At 41.9% G+C, this 24,971-nt stretch overlaps 1 protein-coding gene across 2 annotated transcripts in view; it reads right to left on the bottom strand.

The window, feature by feature from the left end:
• Positions 1-13,363: 13,363 nt before the first annotated feature.
• Positions 13,364-24,971, bottom strand: part of LOC106566945 (phosphatidylinositol 3,4,5-trisphosphate-dependent Rac exchanger 1 protein) — a 148,805-nt gene continuing 137,197 nt past the window's right edge. For both annotated transcript variants that reach the window (XM_014135621.2, XM_014135623.2), the window contains 8 exons: positions 24,535-24,637; positions 22,236-22,379; positions 16,894-17,008; positions 16,283-16,349; positions 15,978-16,153; positions 14,985-15,087; positions 14,390-14,457; positions 13,364-13,539 (listed from right to left, as the gene is read on the bottom strand). In XM_014135621.2, coding sequence (XP_013991096.2) covers positions 13,497-13,539; positions 14,390-14,457; positions 14,985-15,087; positions 15,978-16,153; positions 16,283-16,349; positions 16,894-17,008; positions 22,236-22,379; positions 24,535-24,637 — 819 coding nt within the window. In that variant the 3' untranslated portion in view covers positions 13,364-13,496. The remainder of the gene's footprint in view (positions 13,540-14,389; positions 14,458-14,984; positions 15,088-15,977; positions 16,154-16,282; positions 16,350-16,893; positions 17,009-22,235; positions 22,380-24,534; positions 24,638-24,971) is intronic.

The raw sequence follows: 24,971 nt of genomic DNA, 5'->3' as shown, positions 1-24,971 counted from the left end.
AGCTGACTTTGTTTCTTCTCTCCGGCTGAGTTGGGTAAAGCCCATCGCTGACATTTTTCTGCAACATTCTAAGGACAAGGCAGCGCAAACTGGGAGTTTTTAATCTCGTTGCTGCGGGAGGCATAACTGGTGTGTATGTGCTCGTAAAGGCAGTTGGTGTACCCCTGGAACAGCCGTTGCAATGTTCATGCGATTGCGAATCGGCAATGAGTATAGGCTACTGTATAGGCTTTTCTCTTCCGGCCATCTGACAAGCCTGGGTAGGGGGCAATGCGCTTGACATATATTAGAATCTATAGGAAAACGTAAGCAAAATGTTAAAAATAAAATGGCGATGAAGTAGGCTAGGAAGCAAAATGTGTAGTAATACCAATACCTTAATGACTTATTATCATTAGAGTGATGGCACATGGATTGCTTAGGATGATCTTAGATTTTAATTAACAAGTTGTAAATTGTAGATAAGATTACTGTATGCAAGTGCACAGCCCCCAATGAATTGCTGTTCGAAAAATCTAACTTCTTCCAAGAATCATTCCAATATCCCTATTTGCTATCGCTCAAGTCTTGTTCCTCATTCCCCTCACATTATGACAAGGGAGAGCATATCCTAAGGCTTTTATTATATGTTGCACAGTAATAGGGGGCAATGCGTCACTGGCTGAGTCACTGGCGTACTGGTGTTCTTCCATGCCGTCCATGGGAGGGGTGCGTCACTTGAGTGGGCTGAGTCACTGACGTGGTCTTCCTGTCTGGGTTGGCGCCCCCCCTTGGGTTGTGCCATGGCGGAGATCGTTGTGGGCTATACTCGGCCTTGTCTTAGGACGGTAAGTTGGTGGTTGGAGACATACCTGGTATGATGACTCCTTGCTGTCCCCAGTGGCCCAACGCGTTACCCACTAGGCTACCTGCCACTCCAGGTAGCCTATAAAAATATTATAATTAAGCAATAAGGCCCACGGAGTTGTGGTATATGGCCAATATACCACTGCTAAGGGCTTTTCTTAACCACGACGCAACACGGAGTGCCTGGATACAGCCCTTAGCCGTGGTATATTGGCCATATATCACAAACCCCTGAGGTACCTTATTGCTATTATAAACTGGTTACCAGTTTAGAGTAGTAAAATAAATGTTTTATCACACCTGTGGTTTACCGTCTGATATACCACGGCTGTCAGCCAATCAGCATTCAGGGCTCAAACCACCCAGTTTATAATTCAAATTATAGCATTAACTCTGCTGCTAAAGGCATAGACCATATCCTATTGCCTCTGACAAAGACATTGGGTTCCAGTAAGTATGTAAAAAAAAAATAACATAGCATTATTTGATTTAAGATTTTATGTTATTATGTTAACTTCAATAATCCCTTTGTTGTCCTCATCCTCGGACGGTTTACTGTACGTTGTGCTGACGCTGCAGAGTGATTGGATGAATCCTTATGCCGTTTAAATATTCAAACATTCAGATTTCAAAGCAGCTAGATAGCTACAGCTAAATTACATTTACGTCATTTAGCAGACGCTCTTATCCAGAGCAACTTACAAATTAATACAAAATTGCAACAAAGGTCTCCGCAAAACATTGGTTTGGTAAATTGGATGTGTCAACAGGAGGCAGTCTCCCACTACTAATGATTATATATTAAAACTTTAAAAGGCTTCAAATATTCCAACCTTTTGACTAGGCGTGTGGATTGGCACACACAAACAGCTCTGAGATTAGATACGGTTACCTTGTTTCCCAGACTCAGATTAAAAGTTGTCTCCCTCCAGAGGAAATGACAAAGACAAAATCAAAACATGAAAAAAAATAGAATAAGGAGTTTGCATATAACGCTTATCAAGCCAATGTTCTAATACGATCTTTCAAGTTGATTAATGTAATGTTCGTTGACATTTCTAAATATTCTGATCCATTCATAAAATTGACAAATAGAAACGGAGTTTTACATTTTTTATTTACCTAGAGTCATTTGAAAAATGTAAGTTTGTTGCAGTTAGGAAAACTGGGTGATTTCTAAATACGTGGTTCAAGTGGATGCTACCAGTGGCGGTTCTAGACCATTTCAACTGGGGGGGCCAAGCTGGGGCCAGTTGTACTGTTCGAGGGGCCAGTTACATTAGACGTTATTGTTGTCATATCGTTTTCTTCACTGCATTGCAGGCATTAGCAGGCAAAAGACCATGTTCATAATCATTCAATTTATTTGCATTTCCATTATAATTTTCATTTGCATTACATATTCAGTATCAGGTCACATCAACTGTATTCTCCGGTTTTTGTGGGTTTTTTTGCAAAAAGATCAGCAAATTCATCTAGACTCAAGGCCTTTGTCCTCCTTGACTCAATACACCTAAATTGCTTAATCTGTCATCTGACATTGTGGACCTGAGATATGTTATTTCATACTCCACATTTAGAGGGGCCACAAGGGGGTCCAAAATTGTTGTCACAGGGGCACTGGTCACATCTCTCAGGCACCTGCGCAAGCACATGGACACTCACACAAACACTGTCCCAAGTACTCACAAGTTACAATAGATACCCTAGTTAGCGAGCACGGTGAAACTTGTTAACATAAATCTTTATATTGTCCACATTGTAACAAACTTATGGTTGCATAACAGCACATTGTGTAACATTACCAAGGTTTTATATTGAACAATTTCGGAGCCAAGGACAACATACCTCAAATTATTAACATCTCCTCTTGACCTGGCCTATTTGAATTGTTTGTTTCAATTTCAAAATATTCTGATCCATTCATAAAATTGACAAATAGAAACTGAGTTTACCTTGAGTCATTTGAAAAATGTAAGTTTGTTGCAGTTAGGAAAACTGGGTGATTTCTAAATACGTGGTTCAAGTGGATGCTACTATCCAGCCCAGCCCAGCCGCACTATCACAGTGCGAATGTAAAGACACTGCTCATCCAAAGTGGTAAATTAATGGGGTCCTTTGGAGAAAAATGTCTCTCTCACACACACAAGCAGACATTTGGCGGCATGCATGTATAACAGGCGTCACTGTGCACACTAGTGTTGCGCCGTAATTGCTCATGTCCCATCCGCAACCACCAGACAATATTTAATAAAGTGAAAATCTGACCCTAACCCGCTAATATAGAAAATGCGCTGTAGGCTACATTGAGACACAACGGAGCGATTTTTTTGACAGGGGGTGCAGTATTTTTATTGGGGCTGATTTAGATACTTTTCTGCTTATAATTTCCGACATGTTGGTAGCCTATTTGTTAGTCAACTTGTCTATAATTAGATACATGTAGCTTCTCTTCTGTCATTACATGTTGCATTGAAGACTAAATAAACCCATGTTCACCAGAATGTCATAAATCGATAGAATGAAAGCTTCAATCTAATTGACATCGGTAAAGTTCTGTCACTTCTGCTTCTTTTGCAGAGCAAAGACGTTAAGGGACTAGGGAGAAAAGGCAATACAAAAAAAAAACCGCGAAAAATATTCGTGCCAAATTTACAAATAACACAAGTTTTACCGGTTGTAAGGAAATAGAATGCGGTGAAAACGACCCAACATGTTTCTGATAAGATTTTATTTAATCTTGGATGCATATTTTATGTGGTTGAAATGGGCTACTAGCAGCTTTAATGACGCTGATAAAGATCGATACCATCTGTAGAGGTTCTAACTGCATTCGCATTCTCTCACAATGCTGAAAGAAATAAATCATATTTCAACAGTCTTGTTGCCGAGTCCAAATTTAGCATACATTTGGTGTATAATTTTACTGCAGTAAATGCTTCTGCAGGAGTTAATATTAAGGCTACAAAGATATAGGATAACCGCGGGGACTGCAGGTTATGAGTCAACCCGCGCATGTCTAGTGCGCGTGCGTACACACACACACCAAGTTTCTCCCTGGCAACTTTAGACTAAAGGCATACACTATATTAAAACAGCCATGATGTGTTATGATCACAACCAAATGAGGAAACTCAATTGGCACTGTCACTGACTGCAAAGAGACCTGGGACTGCGTCCCTGTCAGTCTGCCCTCCAAATTCACTACAACGTTCTGCAGCGTAGCCTAGGCGAACACCTTGCATAGTCTACAGTAGCTTTCTAACAGCTATGTTTTTATGATGAAACAGACATTCAGAATAAAAACATCTGTGCGTAATGGCAACTATTAAAATCCTTAAGATTCTATTAGAGGTAACCCATACAAACAAATGGAAGTATGGAGGTAGTTTATTTTGTAAGTAAGCATTTCATTGTAATGGTTACACCTGTTGTATTTGGCCATGTGACAAAGAAAAATATGATTAGATTTGATTTGTGCACCAACAAATAAAGGGTTAAATATGTGTAATTTTTTAAATACAAATTATATATTTCCTGAGCTTTCTTATATCTCCTAGATACTGTATAGGACACACAATTCAATATCTGATTCATTTTGTTACTGTATTTTGCCATTTATGAATGTGTTATTCAATGCATTTTATAAAATAATATTTTGAGTGGATACCTAAAGGGGTCCTAAAATTCTAAATCAAATAGCTAAATGATCCATGATATCACCATCTTAAAACAATTCCATATGTTAGCTTAGTACCCCCCCCAATGGCTTAGACTTTTAGAGGTTAATAACATTATCCATGGTGCTTTACTAACAGTATTTCCTCCTTATGGCAACTATCCTTCTAATGAGGCTAATTACTTTGGGATCCTGGAGACCAGGGGCTGAGTGTGTATGTTTCCCATGTCGAGCTGCCCTCCAAATTCGCTACAACACCGTTATTTTGCAGCCCATTATAAACACAGACTAAACCTATAGCGGCTCACTAGATTGAGTACCCATGACCTGTAGGCTAACAGTAGGTTACAGTGGGCAAGTGAAAGTAAATTAGACTATAGTACAATGGAATTATAGGCCTAAACAATGGCTGCGGGATGAGTAAAGCAAGGATTTTATGCAAACATCTCTGGGAGGAGACTCAAGGACCACTCCTGCAAAGCAGCATATAGGCACTGTTTGAATATATCCATGGATGAATTCTCCCTTTTTCAAATTAATCATTGGATCAATGATGATAGGCTGCAGAAATAATTACTGATCTGACATGACTTGATCGGTAGCCTGGAGTAAAATCTATCGATGTTGTCTTCAAGGATGGGAGGAATGAAGGATAATGAGTGCAAGTTCACGGGAGAAAAGTGTCACAACTGTGGTAAAATGGGGCACATAAAGAGGGCCTGCAGAATTACAGTCGCAGACTAAACGAGCACGCAGGCTCCTAAAACGACTCAAGGGGGGAGAGAGAGACATTCGAAAAGGGCAAATTTCATACAGGAAGAGGAAGAGTGTAGTGAGGATGTGTTTACTATTCACAATATGGACACTACCTTTACTAAGGTACCTCCGCTTAGACAGTATTTAACTGTACATGGATGTAAAGTGAAGTATGAGATCGATACTGGCTGTAGTGTAACGTCACAGTCAAGAGTATGCTAGGCTAGGGAAGAAAGCAAAGGTTCCAGAGCTAGGTACATGCTGTATCAGTCTGAAAACATATACAGGACAGAAAGTGGACATTGTAGGATCAGCTAATGTGAAAGTTGAATACAAAGGAATAGTCAAAGAGCTACCAGTTGTAGTTGTAGCTGGTTCAGGAACAAACCTGCTGGGGCGAGAGTGGACCACCATGTTGGATGTGGACTGAGTAAGATGCTTGACAGCAAAGATTCTCTACAGGAAGTGTTAAAGAAACATGAGGAAGTGTTCAAGGATGAGTTGGGCACGTTGAAAGGATTCACAGCAAAGATACATGTATCAAGTGATGCCACACCCCGTTTCTTCAAACCAAGGTAAGTACCGTTTGCAATGAAAACTAAAATAGAGGCTGAGTTAGATCGTTGCCAGGACAACAAAATCATGGAACCAGTGAAGTTCTCAGACTGGGCAGCACCGTTAGTCCCAGTGTTAAAACCAGACGGTACAGTGAGATTGTGTGGTGACTATAAAGTAACGGTAAACAGAGGGTCATCACAGGAACAGTACCCCATTCCTAAAATGGAGGACATGTTCATGTCCTTAGCTGGATGAGAAAGATTCAGCAAACTAGACATGAGTCATGCTTACCAGCAGATTGTGCTAGATGAAGATTCAAAGAAATATGTCACAGTGAACATGCACAAGGGACTATTCACCTAAGCCAGGTTACACTTTGGCGTCAGCTCCAGTCCCACTATCTTCCAGCACACTATGGAGGAGATTCTACAGGAGATTATCCAGTGTCTCTCGATGATATTCTCCTGACAGGAAGAAATGATCAGGACCACATCCGAACACTGGACAGAGTGTTACAGCGACTGGAGGAGGCTTGGGCTACGCTTGAAACGGAGTAAGTGCAGCTTCATGGAGAAGGAAGTGACATTCCTAGGACACAGGGTGGACACTACTGGACAGCATCCAGTGCCAGAGAAAGTAATGCCTAACACAGTCACAGAACTGAAATTGTATCTGGGCCTATTAAACTATTATAATAGGTTTCCTACCGAATCTGTTGACACTATTGGCTCCTATGCACAAGCTGCTGAGGAAGGACGAGCCATGGTGTTGGGGATCAGAACAAAAGGCATTCAAACTGTCAAAAGATCTGTTGCAGTCGAGCAGAGTGTTAGTGCATTATGATGAAGGAAAATAACTGATACTTTCCTGTGATGCCTCGCCCTATGGGGTAGGGGCGGTATTGTCTCATCACATGCCAGATTGGGGGGGGGGCAATAGGGTTTGTATTACACACTCTCTCTCCTACAGAGAATACCTATTCACAACTTGATAAACAGGGATTAGCTATCATATTCAGGTGCAGACGTTTCATAAGTATCTATATGGGAGAGAAAATGTCATGGTAAGTTTTCTATATGGCATTGCTTTGGGGATATCTGGTGTGTGTGTATTTATGTTTGACTTCGCCTCCAAGGACCACATTAATTTAACACTTCATTGTATAGTGTAGGCAAAGCTAATCTCCCTCACACTCAACTTTAATTTTTCAAATGTATAAAGGCACATTTGAAAATGTGAAAAAAAAGAAAAAAAATTTGAAATAGAAGAATTGAAAATAGATCTATTATTCAATTTCAACACATTTATCAGACCATTAGACTGATAAGCATTACAATGACCAAGGAGTTCTTTAAAAAACATGGCATGCCATTGCTCCATTTAATCCTGCATGATGTGTAGGCTGGAATGCTTTCAATTCTTGAATACCTGATATTATTGAGGAATACAAATGCTCCTTCCCAGTACAATAAATAACTAATGCCTTCATATTGCAGTAATAGCCTACAGTAATTGCATTTTTTTTTTTTAAAGATAAATGCCATGGCGGCTGACTCATCCTCAATCTGTCAATCTCAAAAGGGGAGATCCCATGTCAATGGAAAACGGCCTATATACCACCAATCTACAAGTCGGGATAAATCGGATGTGGCCAAGTACCATCCAGTGTCAATTCTATGTGCTATCTCCAAAGTGTTGGAAAGGCTGGTGCACACACAGGTTGCTAACTATTTCTCACTCAACAGCCTATCAAAGAGGTTTTAGGAAGATACACAGCACATCTACAGCCGCGCAAAGGGTTGTGGGGGACATGACATCGGCTTATAACAGCCAGGCGGTCACAGTAGCAATCTTCTTGGATTTGAAGAAAGCCATTGACACTGGTCACCAACACAAGTTCCTGAGGAAGCTTGAGAAACTAGGCTTTGACAGCACTGCAATAAAGTGGTTCACATCATACTTATAGGGGAGAAGTCAGTACACCAAACTGCAAGCCACGCAATCAGCCCAGGTACTTGTGGTGAATGGAGTACCACAAGGGAGTGAGCTTGGACCCCTGCTGTTTTGCATTTACATAAATCCCCCCCCCCCTCCCCCCCATCAGTGCTGGAGAAATGCCATATACATATACAGTGCATTCGGAAAGTATTCAGACCCCTTGACTTTTTTCCACATTTTGTTACATTACAGCCTTATTCTAAAATTGATTAAATAGTTTCCCCCCCCCCATCAATCTACACACAATACCCCATAATGACAAAGCAAAAACAGGGTTTTAGGAATTTTTGTAAATGTATTACAAAAACTTCAGACCCTTTACCCAGTTTATTGTCCTGAGTCTTCTTGGGTATGACACTACAAGCTTGGCAAACCTATATTTGGGGAGTTACTCGCATTCTTCCATGCAGATCCTCTCAAGCTGTCAGGTTGGATGGGGAGTGTTGCAGCATAGCTATTTTCAGGTCTCTCCAGAGATGTTTGATAGGGTTCAGACTCTGGCTGGGCCACTCAAGGACATTCTGAAGCCACTCCTGTGTTGTATTGGCTGTGTGCTTAGTGTCGTTGTCCTGTTGGAAGGTGAAACTTTGACCCAGTCTGAGGTCCTGAGCACTCTGGAGCAGGTTTTCATCAAGGATCTCTCTGTACTTTGCTCTTTCATCTTTCCCTCGATCCTGACTAGTCTCCCAGTCCCTGCCGCTGAAAAACATCGCCACAGCATGATGCTGCCACCACCATGCTTCACTGTAGGGATAGTGCTAGGTTTCCTCCAGACGTAAAGCTTGGCATTAAGGCCAAAGAGTTCAATCTTCGTTTTATCAGACCAGAGAATCTTGTTTCTCATGATCGGCAAGTCCTTTAGGTGGCTTTTGGCAAACTCCAAGCAGGCTGTCATGTGCCTTTTACTGAGGAGTAGCTTCAGTCTGGCCACCCTGTCATAAAGGCCTGATTGGTGGAGTCCTGCAGAGATGGTTGTCCTACTGGAAGGTTCTCCAATCTCCATAGAGGAACTCTGGAACTCTGTCAGAGTGACCATTGCATACTTGGTCACCTTCCTGACCAAGGCCCTTCTCCCCCTATTGCTCAGTTTGGCCGGGGGCGGCCAGCTCTAGGAAGAGTCTTGGTGGTTCCAGACCTTTTCCTTTTAAGAATGATGGAGGCCACTGTGTTCTTGGGGAACTTGACTGCTGCAGACAATTTTTATTACCCTTCCCAAATCAAATCAGTCACATACACATTTTTAGCAGATAATGTGAGTGTAGTGAAATGCTTGTGCTTCTAGTTCGACAGTGCAGTAATATCTAACAAATTCACAATGACTACCTTATATACACAATGTAAGGGGATGGAATAAGAATATGTACATGCGCTATGCCCGTGCAGCATAGGGAAGATGGAATAGATGGTATAAAATACAGTATATACATATGAGATGAGTAATGTAGGATATGTAAACATTATTAAAGTGCCATTATTTAAAGTGACTAGTGATACCATTTTTAAATCCATTTGTTAAAGTGGCCAGTGATTTGAGTCTGTATGTTGGCAGCAGCATCTTTGTTAGTAATGGCTGTTTAACAGTCTGATGGCCTTGAGATAGGTGTTTTTCAATCTCTCGGTCCCAGCTTTGATGCACCTGTACTGACCTCGCCTTCTGGATGATAGCGGGGTGAACAGGCAGTGGCTCGAGTGGTTGTTGTCCTTGATGATCTTTTTGGCCTTCCTGTGACATCGGGTGCTGTAGGTGTCCTGGAGAGTAGGTAGTTTGCCCCCGGTGATGCGTTGTGCAGACTGCACTACCCTCTGGAGTGCCTTGTGGTTGAGTGCGGTGCAGTTGCCGTACCAGGCGGTGATACAGCCCGACAAGATGCTCTCGATTGTGCATCTGTAGAAGTTTGTGAGGGTTTTAGGTGACAAGCCAAATTTCTTCAGCCTCCTGGGGTTGAAGAGGCGCTGTTGCACCTTCTTCACCACACTGTCTGTGTGGGTGGACCATTTCAGGTTTGTCCGTGATGTGTGTGCCGAGGAACTTTAAAAAAACTTGCCACCTTCTCCACTACTGTCCGATCGATGTGGATAGGTGGATGCTCCCTCTGCTGTTTCCTGAAGTCAACGATCATCTCCTTTTGTTTTGTTGACGTTGAGTGAGGTTATTTTCCTGACACCACACTCCGAGGGCCCTCACCTCCTCCCTGTAGGCTGTCTCATCATTGTTGGTAATCAAGCCTACCACTGTAGTGTCATCTGCAAACTTGATGATTGAGTTGGAGGCGTGCATGGCCACGCAGTCATGGGTAAACAGGGAGTACAGGAGAGGGCTGAGAACGCACCCTTGTGGGGCCCCAGTGTTGAGGATCAGCGGGGTGGAGATGTTGTTTCCTACCTTCACCACCTGGGGGCGGCCCGTCAGAATGTCCAGGACCCAGTCGCACAGGGCGGGGTCGAGACCCAGGGTCTCAAGCTTAATGATGAGTTTGGAGGGTACTATGGTGTTGAATGCTGAGCTGTTGTCAATAAACAGCATTCTTACATAGGTATTCCTCTTGTCCAGATGGGATAGGGCAGTGTGCAGTGTGATGGCAATTGCATCGTCTGTGGACCTATTGGGGCGGTAAGCAAATTGGAGTGGGTCTAGGGTATCAGGTAGGGTGGAGGTGATATGATCCTTGACTAGTCTCTCAAAGCACTTCATGATGACAGAAGTGAGTGCTATGGGGCGATAGTCATTTAGTTCAGTTACCTTAGCTTTCTTGGGAACAGGAACAATGGTGGCCATCTTGAAGCATTTGGGGACAGCAGACTGGGATAGGGATTAATTGAATATGTCCGTAAACACACCAGCCAGCTGGTCTGCACATGCTCTGAGGACGTGGCTAGGGATGCCGTCTGGGCCGGGATGCCGGCAGCCTTGCGAGGGTTAACACGTTTAAATGTTTTACTTACGTCGGCCACGTTGAAGGAGAGCCCACGATCTTTGGTAGCTACATACGTCTCGTGTCTGAGCCGTTGAATTGCGACTCCACCTTGTCCCGGCATTTCGCTTGTTTGATTGCCTTGCCGAGGGAATAACTACACTGTTTATATTCAGACATATTCCCAGACCTCTTTCCATGGTTAAATGTGGTGGTTTGCACTTTCAGTTTTGTGCGAATGCCGACATCCATCCACATTTTCTGGTTAGGGTAGGTTTTAATAGTCACAGTGGGTACAACATCTCCAATGCATTTCTTTATAAACTCACTCACCGAGTTAGCCTATACGTCGATGTTATTGTCTAAGGCTACCCGGAACATATCCCAGTCCACGTGATCAAAGCAATCTTGAAGCATGGAATCTGATTGGTCAGACCAGCGTTGGATAGACAGCCCTAAGCACGGGCGCGACCTGCTTTAGTTTCTGCCAATAGGAGGGGAGCAACAAGATGGAGTCATGGTCAGATTAGCCGAAGGGAGGGCGGGGGAGGGCCTTGTATGCATCGCAGAAGTTAGAGTAGCAGTGGTCCAATGTTTTGCTCGAGGAGGTGGAACAATCAATGTTCTGGTAGAATTTAGGTAACCTTCTCAAATTAGCTTTATTAAAATCCACAGCTACAATAAATGCAGCCTTAGGATATATGGTTTCCAGTTTACATAGAGTCCAGTGAAGTTCTTTCAGGGCCGCCGAGGTATCTGCTTGGGGGGAGATATATAAGGCTGTGAACATAATCAAAGAGAATTCTCTTGGAAGATAATGTGGTCGGCTTTTCATTGTAAGGAATTCTAGGTCAGAGTAATATGCTCGGAAACGGTGGATGGTGTGCTCACCTTTTAAGCCTCTCCTGCGACGACTGCGTTGTTTTGGGTCGGCCTCTGGGATTAGAATCAATGTCCAGGGTGGAGGTCCGAAGAAATGATCTGCTTCGGGAAAGTCGTATTCCTGGTCGTAATGTTGGCAAGTTGACATCGCTCTTATATCCAATAGTTCTTCCCAGCTGTATGTAATAACACTTAAGATTTTCTGGGCTAACAATGTAAGAAATAATACATAAAAAACAAATTACTGCATAGTTTCCTAAGGATGTGAAGCGAGGCGACCATCTCTGTCGGCGCCATCTTGCTCTTTTCTCAGATCTGTGCCGACCCAACCCTGTCTCGGAGTTATACGGACAATTCCTTCAACCTCATGGCTTGGTTTTTGCTCTGACATGCACTGTCAACTGTGCGACCTTCTATAGGTAGGTGTGTGCCTTTCCAAATCATGTCCAATTAATTGAACTTACCACAAGTGGACTTCAATCAAGTTGTAGAAAACATCTCAAGCACCTGAGCTCAATTTCGAGTGTCATAGCAAAGGGTCTGAATACTTGTGTAAATAATGTATATATATATATATTTTTTTTTATACATTTTCAAACATGTCTAAAAAAACTGTTTTGTTTTGTAATTATGGGGTATTGTGATGTCATTATGGGGTATTGTGGTGTCATTAAGGGGTATGTAGATTGATGAGGAAAATGTTTTTTCATCCATTTTAGAATAAGGCTGTAACGTAGCAAAATGTGGTCAAGGGGTCTGAATACTTTCAGAATGTACTGTATATGCAGATTACACAGTCCTGTACTACTCAGCAAATACCACAAGGGAGAGTGAGGAGTCAGTGTCAAACGACATCAAGAGGGCAGCAGCTTGGTTTGCAGACAACAAGCTCTCCCTATACCCTCAGAAAACAAAGGCAATGCTGTTTGGCAACCCACAAAAGTTGAGGTACACAGGCAAAAGTATCACAATAACAGATGGACAAAACACTTATGAACACGTAAACTCCATAAAGTACCTGGGGATGAAGTTGGACCCACACCTACACTGGACTGAACACGCCAGCCTGGTCACAGGGAAACTACTGTCTGGGCTAAAAAGAGCAAGGGACTTTGTCTCCAAGGACATCATCCTGACAATTTATGACACCATAACAACTCACCTGGACTACTGTGCCACAGTATGGCTTCCCACCCTACATCAGGACAATAAGACAGGTCTTAACCGGCTACAGCGTATCATCAACAGGGCTGCTGGTATCATGATCGGGCATTCACGGAGGGAACACATAAAAACAGAGGTTCTTCTGTAAAAAGATGGAATCGAACCATTGACGGTCATGATCCATTACAACACCCCAGTGACTGTTTTCAATGACACACAGCACAGACTACCTGAATACATGTCAGACCTGTTCAGGTGGGAGTCTCCACCCATCCTCCGGGGGCACACCAGAGCAGCAGTCAAAGCCTATGACCAATGGGACCCGCACCTACTGGCACAACCATTAGCGAAAAACATGGCCATTCAAGGCAGTCTGCAGTTCTTTGGACCATTGCTCTGGAACAAGCTTGACTTATCCACACGACAGCTAGCTAGCATGTCCGTCTTCAAAAGAGCAGTACATATAGCTGTAATGTGAGCATTGTTTTGTATGTATGCTACCGCGTATGATGTGTGTGCTTCTCTGCATGCTGTGATTTTAGATGTGCTTTGTATGTATGCCAATGGGTATGCTGTATATGTTTTTATTGATTCTATGGAACCCAGGACTCACTGGAAAACACTGACAATTGTTACTGAGTGGACTATCTTGGCTAAATAAATGAGCGGAGCGGAATAAAAACACAGCGATGCCTAGTCTCTTATAGATCTCCGTCTTCGGGTGGCAGACACAACTTGAAGAGCCTGTGGGAAGTAAAAATTGTTGAACATTATTTTAAGATCTGATATTTGTGTAGCCTGGTTCCAGATCTGTTTGTGCCATCTTGCAGAATACTACAGCATGAAAAGATTTGAAACCAGGCTAGTACTGTGTAACTAAAGCCTTGTTCACACTGCAGGCCTTAATGCTCAAATCAATTTTGTTTTTGGAATACTGACTGTCCAAACAGCAAGTTACAAGTGACCAGCAGTCCTGACATGGCTACGCTAGTTGTCATAGTAATGACAGGTGTGTGTGTAGTGGTGTAGGTTGATTTGTGGTGGTGCTCGTGCTTCCTATCACTCAGAAGTTATGTAGCAAACTAAGGTGACAACAATGCCTGTCATGGTCGTTTCCCAGTTACTTTGAAACTTCAAAATCATAGTGTAAGAACACTTTCAAAGCCTCAAAGGATAAGATGATACAACTTTCAAAACAAGTCCTTTTTGCCTAATAACAGCAGTTACTTCGCAAGCTAGGTAACTGTTTAGCTTTCTAACACGTTCACTAATTTGTTTGTGAACAATTAACAAACTGGTTAGCTACCATATGTACTTGTCAAACTGTCAACAGAGTAGCAAGCAAGATAAGATATGCAAATGAACAGTCTAAAAACCACTTGAGGGCAAACAAATCAGATTTGACCATTCACACCACCTACAAAGATGGTTTGAAATGTAGCTTGAAATATCCGATTCCATGTGCTTTTTGACTGTTCAGACTGCAGAAAAATTAACAGATTCGAATTGGACATGCAAAGAAATTGGATTCGAGTCACTTCAAACTGGCAATGTGAACAAGGCTTAAGATTGAACTCATTCCTATTGTCTATACCTTGGAGCTGTGGGCGGCATCTGGTCCATCACTTTGAGGTTTTTAGCCGAGATCTCTACCCTGGTGCCCTATCAGAGAAGAGAGAGGGTTACACAATGTTTACATATTTAGACTGAGGACAAGTGCCCACAGGGTTGCAGCTACTGTAACCAAATCCGCTGCTCAGACAGTGTACCCAAAATTATATTTCTACCTAATGTCTTTAGGTTGAGAGCGACCCACACCTATCGGGGAAAGACTACATTCAACCTTAATTCACCCATCCCACTACATCGTTGTCCTGATGTACTGTACAGGATGTAGTGAATGTCTTAGAATTCAGCTCAAAGCCCACGTTCAAACTACAGTAGATTGTTTGTCAGTAAAGTACTTTTTAGTAATGCTATGTTATACAGTATGTGGAAGTTGCTTCCTTTCATATTCAGTTTCCATTTCTGAGCCACTGGTCGTTAAAGATTAGCAAGGGGATAGAGAGAGATGTGGGATGTATTCATTAGGCACCGTTGCTAAATGTTTTGCTACGGTGTACCCTAATGAATATGACCCAGAACTGAAATCTGTTTCCAGGCGTGTAAAAAGGGTGTAGTTTGGGCACCTGTTTGCGCATGATGTCCATGGTCTGCATGATGCAGCGGGGCATGAGGCCGTGGTTCCGCGCCAGGATCATGGCCTGATCAAGAGTCACGCACAGGGTGCACCTGCTCAACACAAAGGTCAGAATTCAGTAGGTCAAAGGTGTTTTGACTGTGTTATGATTACCTAATGGAAAGGAGTTGAAAATACCGTAATTTCTGGACTATTAAGCGCACCTGAATATAAGCTGCACCCACTGAATTAAAAAATATATATTATTTTGAACATAAATAAGCCGCACATGTCTATAAGCCGCAGGTGCCTACCGGTACATTGAAACAAATGAACTTTACACAGGCTTTAACGAAACACGGCTTGTAACAAAAATAAAGAATTAGCCGTAAGCTTTAGTTGTCTTTTTGCACTGAGTCAATTCCTAACGCTGCCGTTTCCAACGTCTTATCGACTCATTAAGACCAAGCTCCCGTGCAGCAGCTCTATTTCCTTTTCCAACAGCCAGATCAATCGCCTTCAACTTGAAAGCTGCATCATATGCATTTCTCCGTGTCTTTGCCATGAGGGTGACAAAATGACTACCGTAATCAGAATGATGGGAAGTTTGAGAGCGCGCGATTTAATCTAAACAGTAAACAAAAAAGTAGTTTGACCTTAACCCGTTCGGCAATTTCATTGGTCTAATGAAAGCTTCATGCCGCCAAAAAACTGAGCACGTCACAGAATGTGTTTTTAAAAAAAAAAGAAAAATGGAAAGCGGGAAAAATCCATATATTAGCCGCGTCATTGTTTAAGCTGCGAGGTTCAAAGCCTGGGAAAAAAGTTGCGGCTTATAGTCCGGAATTTACGGTACACTGTTTAAAGGGGTAAGGCATACTGTACGTAGTGCATGTCTAAGCACTACACCGGACATTGCAATACATAGATGTGCATGAGTGTTTGCTCCAGCTGACGCTAACTGGCAGTACTATTACATCACTTTCAAGGTCATACGACGGACCTTTGCATGCCAGTAGCACACATGGTGATATGGCAGGCGCCCAGGCGGTTGCACAGCTCGGAGGACACACACAGGACGCTGACGCCAGAGGGGTGGCCTGCGGCATTGGGATGCACGTTGACATATGACTGCATCAGACGACACAGGTCGTCCAGAGTGTTGAGGGGTCTGAGGAGCTGGGTTGGAGAGGGGGGACAGAAGATTTAGGGGTTAAGACTATAAAAATAAGTTTACTTTACTTTCCGTTCAGAAGTATTGCCCCTGAGCTTGTTTGTAAACAAAGAGTAGTTTTGATTTCTGTTTACCTGGTCTATCTTCTTAGCTGTGGTGTTGGAGTCGGTGGGAAGATTTGACTTCTCCAGGTAAAAAGCCCTGTAAGAACACAATAAAGGGTTTTAATAATAATAACAATTGTGATTATTATATTTGTCCTATTTCACACATGTACAAGTGTTTATATCTCCCTCTCCCTGAGACTCCCTCGGAGAGTGTGGTCACGGCCAGGGTCTACCATTATCGATGGCGACCCTGGAGCAATTAGGGTTAAGCGCTTTGCTCCAGGGTCTACCATTATTGATGGCGACCCTGGAGCAATTAGGGTTAAGCGCTTTGCTCAAGTTATCATTCAATATGACTGCTATTGAACAATTATTGAACCCATTGATATTCTCAATTTTCTCTATTTCCTGTAAAAACTTCACATCAACAAACGTCATCCACCTTCTAAAGCTAATACAGTAGTCAAACTAATCAGCATAAGAATACCCCTTTATGCAAGTGGGTAGTACAACACAGTGGGTAGTACAACACAGTGGGTAGTACAACACAGTGGGTAGTACAACACAGGGGGTAGTACAATACAGTAGGTAGTACAATACATACTGTATAACACAATATAGAATGCGTGGGTTGCTACCTGAGTTTTCGGTAGTAGGCTTTGACCCTTTCCAGTGCGACGGCATTGGTGCGTTGCTGGAACTCTTCTATGGACGCGTAGTCCTGCTCGGACACTCCCTCTGGCCTCTCCAGGGCTGACCCAGGGACAGATATAACACAGTAAAAATGCAGTACATGCAGGCAAGCACATAGGCATTCAGGCAGGCAAACACAGATACATACACAGAAAAGCGCACACACACACACACACACAATAGGAAGACACATGAATATGCAGTACATACACGCACCTAGACAGACAGACACATTGCTAATATTATTTTATAATGGATAAAATGTACAAGTTTATACTCTGACAGCTGAATAAGACCACTGAACACAAAACTGTATTCAATACGAGTGGCCTGTAGGTGGCGACGACACCCAATTTAGACCTAGTTCTCTAGGTCTCCGACTGCAGAATAGTATTACATTACAGGCTTGTGCGTTGCAGCCACTGAACAATGTGAGCCTCCCTGTAGGGTTATTGGCCCAATTGGCACAGGTGGATAGAAAATTAGTGGTTCCCTAGCACAGAGAATCCAGCATAATTCCAACCATTTATATGGACCCAACAAAGGTCGAAAGGACACAGCAGTGAAATAATAGCGAAGTAGATAGGTAGGCACAGAATACATTTCCCGGTTATACGTCAGTACGTCATTCAGATGGTAGTTACGACTCCGTAAATGGCAATTACATAAGAAATACCCCAAAATTAGTATTCTGTTTGTGACTATAGGCACTTTCACGCTTGCATTGTAACTAGAACATTACATGTAAGCATCTAACCCCGCCTTTCTTAAAGTATGGGTCGTGACCCATCTGTTAATGGTGGGTCGCGACATGTCAGTGTACATTTATAATTGTTTCATTAATTACTGGAATTGATTTGGCCAAGTGCATCTGCGCTCTCTGCTCAGTTTGGCAGCAGCGCGAGTGTGAGATGCCCGTGTGCTTCGCGGTTTACCAGATCTTTTTTCAGCAATTTTCTTGAAGATCACTCACGATGCGACATTAACGACGCAGCGCTGTCGTTCAGGCAACAGATGATCCGCTGTCAGCCACTGACTTGTCATTCCCACTCGCCATCATCAAATGGACTCATGCTACCCACAAGTTCTGACTGAACTCAATTGTCATGAAACGCATTTACAGCAATGAGTTTCTCTCTTTTTCATTCAAACTTATAACGAGGAGCGCCCACAATGTGTTTTGTGTGTGGAAGTGCTTAGTAATGAGACTCGCATAAAGAAGAAATTAATAAAACGACACGTCCTGAACAAACATCCACAACATGACGGTAAACCCAGGGAGTTTTTTTCTGAACAGGGCCGAATGCTCCAGAAAACAATGCTTCGACAGTGGAAAGTAAGTCAGCTAGCAAGGCATTGTTGTCATTTTATAACAGGTGATGATAAGCAGAAATAAGGGAGTACTAACTAACTCCCATAGTAGTAAATGTGAATTTCTCTATCAAACAATCCCCTAGCCTTGTACACAGATGAAAAATGATTAGGCCCACTGTACATCTTACTATAGAAATGATTGTTGAAAACTAGACTAGGTTGGAACTGGTGCTGTTAAAATACAATAATAATTGTTATTCTTAACTGGAATAAACTGATTGAAGCAAGATGCTTTTTGAGGCAAACACACTCACACAGTTCTGGGTTGCTCATCTACAGCAGGAAGCGGACTCCTGCCTGACTGAGAAAGTAGTAGATGTCCTGGTCCAGTTTGGAACCACATACCTATGTGAGTCAGGGTTCTCAACTCTGGCATACTTAAAAAATAAGTACAGAAACAGTTTCAAGGCTGAGCATGACCTCAGTGATGCACTGTCAAGAACAGAGCCCAGAATAGACATGCTCTCATTAGGACTGTGTGTGTGTTTTCTGGTCTACAGATGTGATCAATCAGTTTATTCCAGTTCGGAATAAAAAATATGTATTGTATTTTAACAGCAACAGTTCCAACCTAGACTTTCTTCAACAATAATTTCTACAGTAAGATGTACAGTAGGCCTGATCCTTTTTCATCTGTACTTTTACTTAGGGTTGCACTATCAAAAAGCCTGTGTGTGTGTTCTGTTATTCATCTGTGTAATGTGATCAATCTGTTTATTCCAGTTCAGAATGAAAAATATTTATTGTATTTTAATAGCAACAGTTCCAACCTAGACAGATATGTAAGAGTTTTTAATGGGGGAAAATAAACATTAATACAGTTGAAGTCGGAAGTTTACATACACCTTAGCCAAATACATTTAAACTCAGTTTTTCACAATTCCTGACATTTAATCCTAGTAAAAATTCCCTGTCTTAGGTCAGTTAGGATCACCACTTTATTTTAAGAATCTGAAATGTCAGAATAATACAGCTTTTATTTCTTTCATCACATTCCCAGTGGGTCAGAAGTTTACATACACTCAATTAGTATTTGGTAGCATTGCCTTTAAATTGTTTAACTTGGGTAAAATGTTTCGGGTAGCCTTCCACAAGCTTCCCACTTGTCGATATAGGACTCGTTTTACTGTGGATATAGATACTTTTGTACCTGTTTCCTCCAGCATCTTCACAAGGTCCTTTGCTGTTGTTCTGGGATTGATTTGCACTTTTCGCACCAAAGTACGTTCATCTCTAGGAGACAGAACGCGTCTCCTTCCTGAGCGGTATGACGGCTGCATGGTCCCATTGTATTTATACTTGCGTACTATTGTTTGTACAGATGAACGTGGTAGCTTCAGGCATTTGGAAAAAGCTCCCAAGGATGAACCAGACTTGTGGAGGTAAAAAAAATGATTTCTTTTGATTTTCCCATGATGTCAAGCAAAGGTTTAAAGGTAGGCCTTGAAATACATCCACAGGTACACTTCCAATTGAGTCAATTAGCCTATCATAAGCTTCAAAAGCCATGACATCATTTTTCTGGAATTTTCCAAGCTGTTTAACGTCACTAGGGTCTGGGGCAGCATTCGGAATTTTGGATGAAAAGCGTGCCGAAATTAAACTGCCTGCTACTCAGGCCCAGAAACTAGGATATGCATATAATTGGTAGATTTGGATAGAAAACACTCTAAAGTTTCCAAAACTGTTAAAATAATGTCTGAGTATAACAGAACTGATATGGCAGACGAAAACCTGAGGAAAATCCATCCAGGAAGTACTATTATTTTGAAAGGCGGTTTTTCCATTGAAAGCCTTTCCACCATACAAAGACTTAGGACCCAGTTCACGATCTCTATGGCTTCCTCTACATGTGGCCAGTCTTTAGGCATTGTTTCAGGCTTTCACTCTGAAAAATTAGGGAGATACAGCACTTTCAATGAGTGGACAGTGGAAATTTCCAGACATGAGTCCAGCGCGTGCTCGGGAGCGCGCATTTCTTGTTTCTCCTTTGCTATTGACGAAGCTTTTGTCCGGTTGAAATATTATTGATTATTTATGACAAAAACAACCTGAGGATTGATTTTAAACATCGTTTTTATTGTACTTTTGACTTTCCGTCTGGATGTTGAGAGCGCGCTTTGTACCTTTGGATTACTGAACTAAACGCACCAACAAAATTTTTTGGACATAAAGAGGGACATTATCGAACAAAAACATTTATTGTGTAACATGGAGTCCTGGCAGTGCCACCAAATGAAGATCATTAAAGGTAAGCGATTAATTTTAACGCTATTTCTGACTTTTGTGACACCTCTCCTTGGTTGGAAAATGGCTGTATGGTTTTCTGTGGCTAGGCGCTGACCTAACATAATCGCATGGTGTGCTTTCGCCATAAAGCCTTTTTGAAATCTGACACAGCGGCTGGATTAACAAGACGTTTATCTTTAAAATGGTGTATAATACTTGTATGTTTGAGGAATTTTAATTATGGGATTTCTGTTGTTTTGAATTTGGCGCCATGCAATTTCATTGGCTGTTGTCGAGGTGGGACGCTACTGTCCCACTGATACCAGAGAGGTTATTAAAGGCACAGTCAACTTAGTGTACGTAAACTTCTGACCCACTGGAATTGTGATACAGTGAATTATAAGTGAAATAATCTGTCTGTAAACAATTGTTGGAAAAATTGCTTGTCTCATGCACAAAGAAGATGTCCTAACCGACTTGCCAAAACTATAGTTTCTTAACAAGACATTTTTGGAGTGGTTGAAAAACGAGTTTTAATGACTCCAACCTAAGTGTATGTAAACTTCGACTTCAACTGTGCATATTTATAATGGGTTTTTAATTTCATTGTTATATGTTTTTGTCTATGTTGCATTTGTTTTAGGCATAAGGGCAATGAAATGTACTGATATTTATGTATAGTTGCATATTTTCCTAAGCTTGGGCCCCAGGCTGAAAAGGTTTAAGAACCCCTGGTCTAATCAGTAAGGAGAAAGGGATTTAGAGATACTGAGTAAAAGACCTCTGTTGAACTTGATTATTATAGACACATGGCCTGCATCCCAAATGGCACCCTATTCCCTAAATAATACATTCCTTTTGGGCACTAAATAGGGAGCCATTTGGGACCCACACATGGTCAGTGTAGGCAACCTATTCCCTATATAGTACATTCTTATTTAGTTCACAAAAGGAATGTATTAGGGAATAGGGTGCCTGGCATGACTTATCCAGGCTAATGTTACAGGTGAATGGATGAAGACATTGTTCTATACATCTAATTGCTACTGTCTCTGTAAAACTGAGTGCATATTTAAGATTATAGCAAATTGATAGGCATTATAAACTGTGTGGTTTGAGCCTTGAATGCTGATTGGCTGACAGCCGTGGTATATCAGACCGCATACCACAGGTATGACAAAACTTATTTTTACTGTTCTAATTACATTGGTAAGCAGTGTATAATAGCAATAAGGCCCCCGGGGGTTTGTGATATATGGCCAATATTCCACGGCTAAGGGCTGTATCCAGGCACTCTGCTTTGTGTCGTACGTAAGAACAGCCCTTAGCCATGGTATATTGGCCATATACCACACCCCCTCAGGCCTTATTGCTTAATTATACTTCTGCATTGTGAAGGTCTGTGCATCTATGGACCTGCAACATATTTCCTGAAGGTGCCTCTAGTGCATTTCATAAAATTCAATCCAATGCCATTTGATTTGTCTTGACTCCATTCAATTCATTAAACTGTGATTCAATGAGGTTTTGATGACCACCGCCTGGTCTCTAATTCAGCCAACTTTGTTTTGATGATAATTCAAATCAACTCAATTGAATTCAGCTAACTTTGATTTGATGATAATTCAAATTGACTTGTCTCAAGTGAAATTTTAGACTAGCGGGCTTTTCTGTTCCTACTCACCGCTGGTGAAGAGCACAGTGTACAGTTTGAGGCTGCCCCCATTCTGCAGGCGCGTGGGGAGCTCACTGAAGTGGCAGCTGTCCAGGTACATGGTGACCCTCAGGGCCTGCCGGGTGCCCTCCACGTGGTAATACACCGGCGTGTCTGGGGAAAAAAAACACACGCGTCACAGAATTCCGCTGAGCTTTCACATTTGACCCCAAGGAGAGGTTAGTTATGGGGCATTTTCCCTTCAATTACCCATTGGCTTATTGATTGGCCTTATTGGTATTACATTTACATTTGAGTCATTTAGCAGACACTCTTGCATTGAGCAACTTACAGTTAGAGTAGCCATCTTAAGCTAGGTGAGACAACCACATCACAGTCATAGTGAGTACATTTTCCTCAAATACAACACTATTGGTTACTTCCAGTGTAAACTTGTTCATAGCTATTACAATGTTGCAAATTACAATATCGGTATTCAGTGTAGTAAACGCTGGTTAATCATCCCGCCCCCTGGGGAACCCTAGGAACAACACAACCCCTGTGAGGTTAGCAGACCTTCTGAAGACCATCCACCTGTAATCCTTTGGGATTGGGTGTGATGTTTTAGACTTTCATGGAACCCTCCGCCTTCATAATGTTTACAAATGGCTCTACTAAACTGAGAGTTCAGGGGGGTTACTGAACAGGCTTTTATCAAATCAATAGTGTCAGATGAGCTTATAGCCTTCACAAACTGTCTGCCTAAGCAACAGCCGTTACGATGTGCTAGTGCTAGTTAGCTAGACCGCGCCGTACTGCTAAACTGGGACCATTTTCCAAAAAGCGATTTAAACAGGTTTTTAAAGGAAGGAGGAAGAGGTATTATGTGTGTGTGTGTTATGCTTACTGTTGAGCAGTAACCTAGAATAGTACATCCCAATTTTATCCGTGGCTTTTTTCCCCCGAAATGGGAAATGCATCTGATGTGCTTGCTTAAAACCTCTTAGGGATAGGGGGCAGTATTTTCACATCCGGATGAAAAACGTATTATTAGTAGATTTGGATAGAAAACACTCATAAGTTTCTAAAACGGTTTGAATGATGTCTGTGAGTATAACAGACCTCATATGGCAGGCAAAAACCTGAGAGAAATCCAACCAGGAAGTGGGAAATCTGAGGCTTGTAGTTTTTCAAGTGAATCCCTATCCAATTTGTAGTGTTAACGGGGTCATGTTGCACTTCCTAAGGCTTCCACTAGATGTCAGTCTTTTGAATGTTGTTTCAGGCTTTTACTGTAAATATGGAGCGAACAAGAGCTTGTGGAACCAGGTTTCCCAGGATAATGCATGATTTCAGTCACGCACTCAGCCTTGGGAGCGAGCTGACTTCATCTTCATTCCTAAAGAGAAAGGAATCGTCCGGTTGGAATTTTATTGAAGATTTATGTTAAAAACAACCTAAAAATTGATTCTATACATCGCTTGACATGATTCTACAAACTGTAGTATAACTTTTTTGACTTTTCGTCTGGAGTTAACAAGCGCGCGCCTGGAATAGTGAACCTAACACGCAAACAAAATGGAGGTATTTGGACATAAAGATTAAGTTTATCGAACAAAACTAACATTTATTTTTGAACTGGGACTCCTGGGAGTGCATTCTGATGAAGATCATCAAAGGTAAGTGAATATTCTGTTTGGCTTGTGGTTGTTGTCTGAGCGCCGTACTCAGATTATTGCAAACGTGTGCTTTCGCCGTGAAGCTTTTTTGAAATCTGACACAGCGGTTGCATTAAGGAGAAGTTTATCTAAAGTTCCATGTATAGCACTTGTATTTTCATCAACATTTATGATGAGTATTTCTGTAAATTGATGTGGAGGCAAGAACATTACTGAACATAACGCTCCAATGTAAACTGAGATTTTTGGATATAAATATGAACTTTATCGAGCAAAACATGCATGTATTGTGTAACATGAAGTCCTATGAGTGCCATCTGATGAAGATCATCAAAGGTTAGTGATTAATTCTAGCTGTATTTCTGTTTTTTGTGACGCCTCTCCTTGCTTGGAAAATGGCTGTTTGGCTTTTCTTGTCAAGGTGATGTCCTAACATAATCTAATGTTTTGCTTTCGCCATAAAGCCTTTTTGAAATCGGATACTGTGGTTGGATTAACACAGCAATCTCGGCTAACCATATTACAGTTAGTGAAAAGGGACATGTTGGGGATGTACAAGTCGTGTGTGTCTTCCTCCACCATGCATAAACACAAGTTACAACTCAGTCTTTAAACTGGCCACCATTGCTATGGGGAAAGGGTCTACTTACTTGCGACCAGGCATTCATCCTCCAGCTGGCGGAAGAACACTGTGACTTTGTCCAGGTCCAACAGGGCTGCCTGGGTATCCTCCAGCATTGTCCTCTCCTCCTTCTACACAGCAGAGAGAAGACACAAAGCTCAGCTAACAGCCCAGGGACCATATTCAGAAAGCATCTCAGAGTAGGAGTGCGGATCTAGAATCAGTTTAGCCTTTTAGATCAAAATGAATAAGATTATACGGACAGGAGGGACCTGATCCTAGATTAGCACTCATATTCTGAGACTAATACTGAATATGTGACTCGTTTCAGGAAACTAGGCATATGTCACACGTCACTACTTCACAGGAGAGGCATTTGAACATAAACATAAATTTTATCAAAATAACAAACTTTTATGCCATCTATAAATATAAATCAAATTGTTAAATTACGAGCCCAGTTCG

Source organism: Salmo salar, chromosome ssa13 (assembly GCF_905237065.1).
Source record: "Salmo salar chromosome ssa13, Ssal_v3.1, whole genome shotgun sequence".
In the NCBI taxonomy this organism is placed as follows: domain Eukaryota; kingdom Metazoa; phylum Chordata; class Actinopteri; order Salmoniformes; family Salmonidae; genus Salmo; species Salmo salar.
Note: the sequence above shows the minus strand (reverse complement) of the source record. Positions and strands in the feature narration are given on the sequence as shown.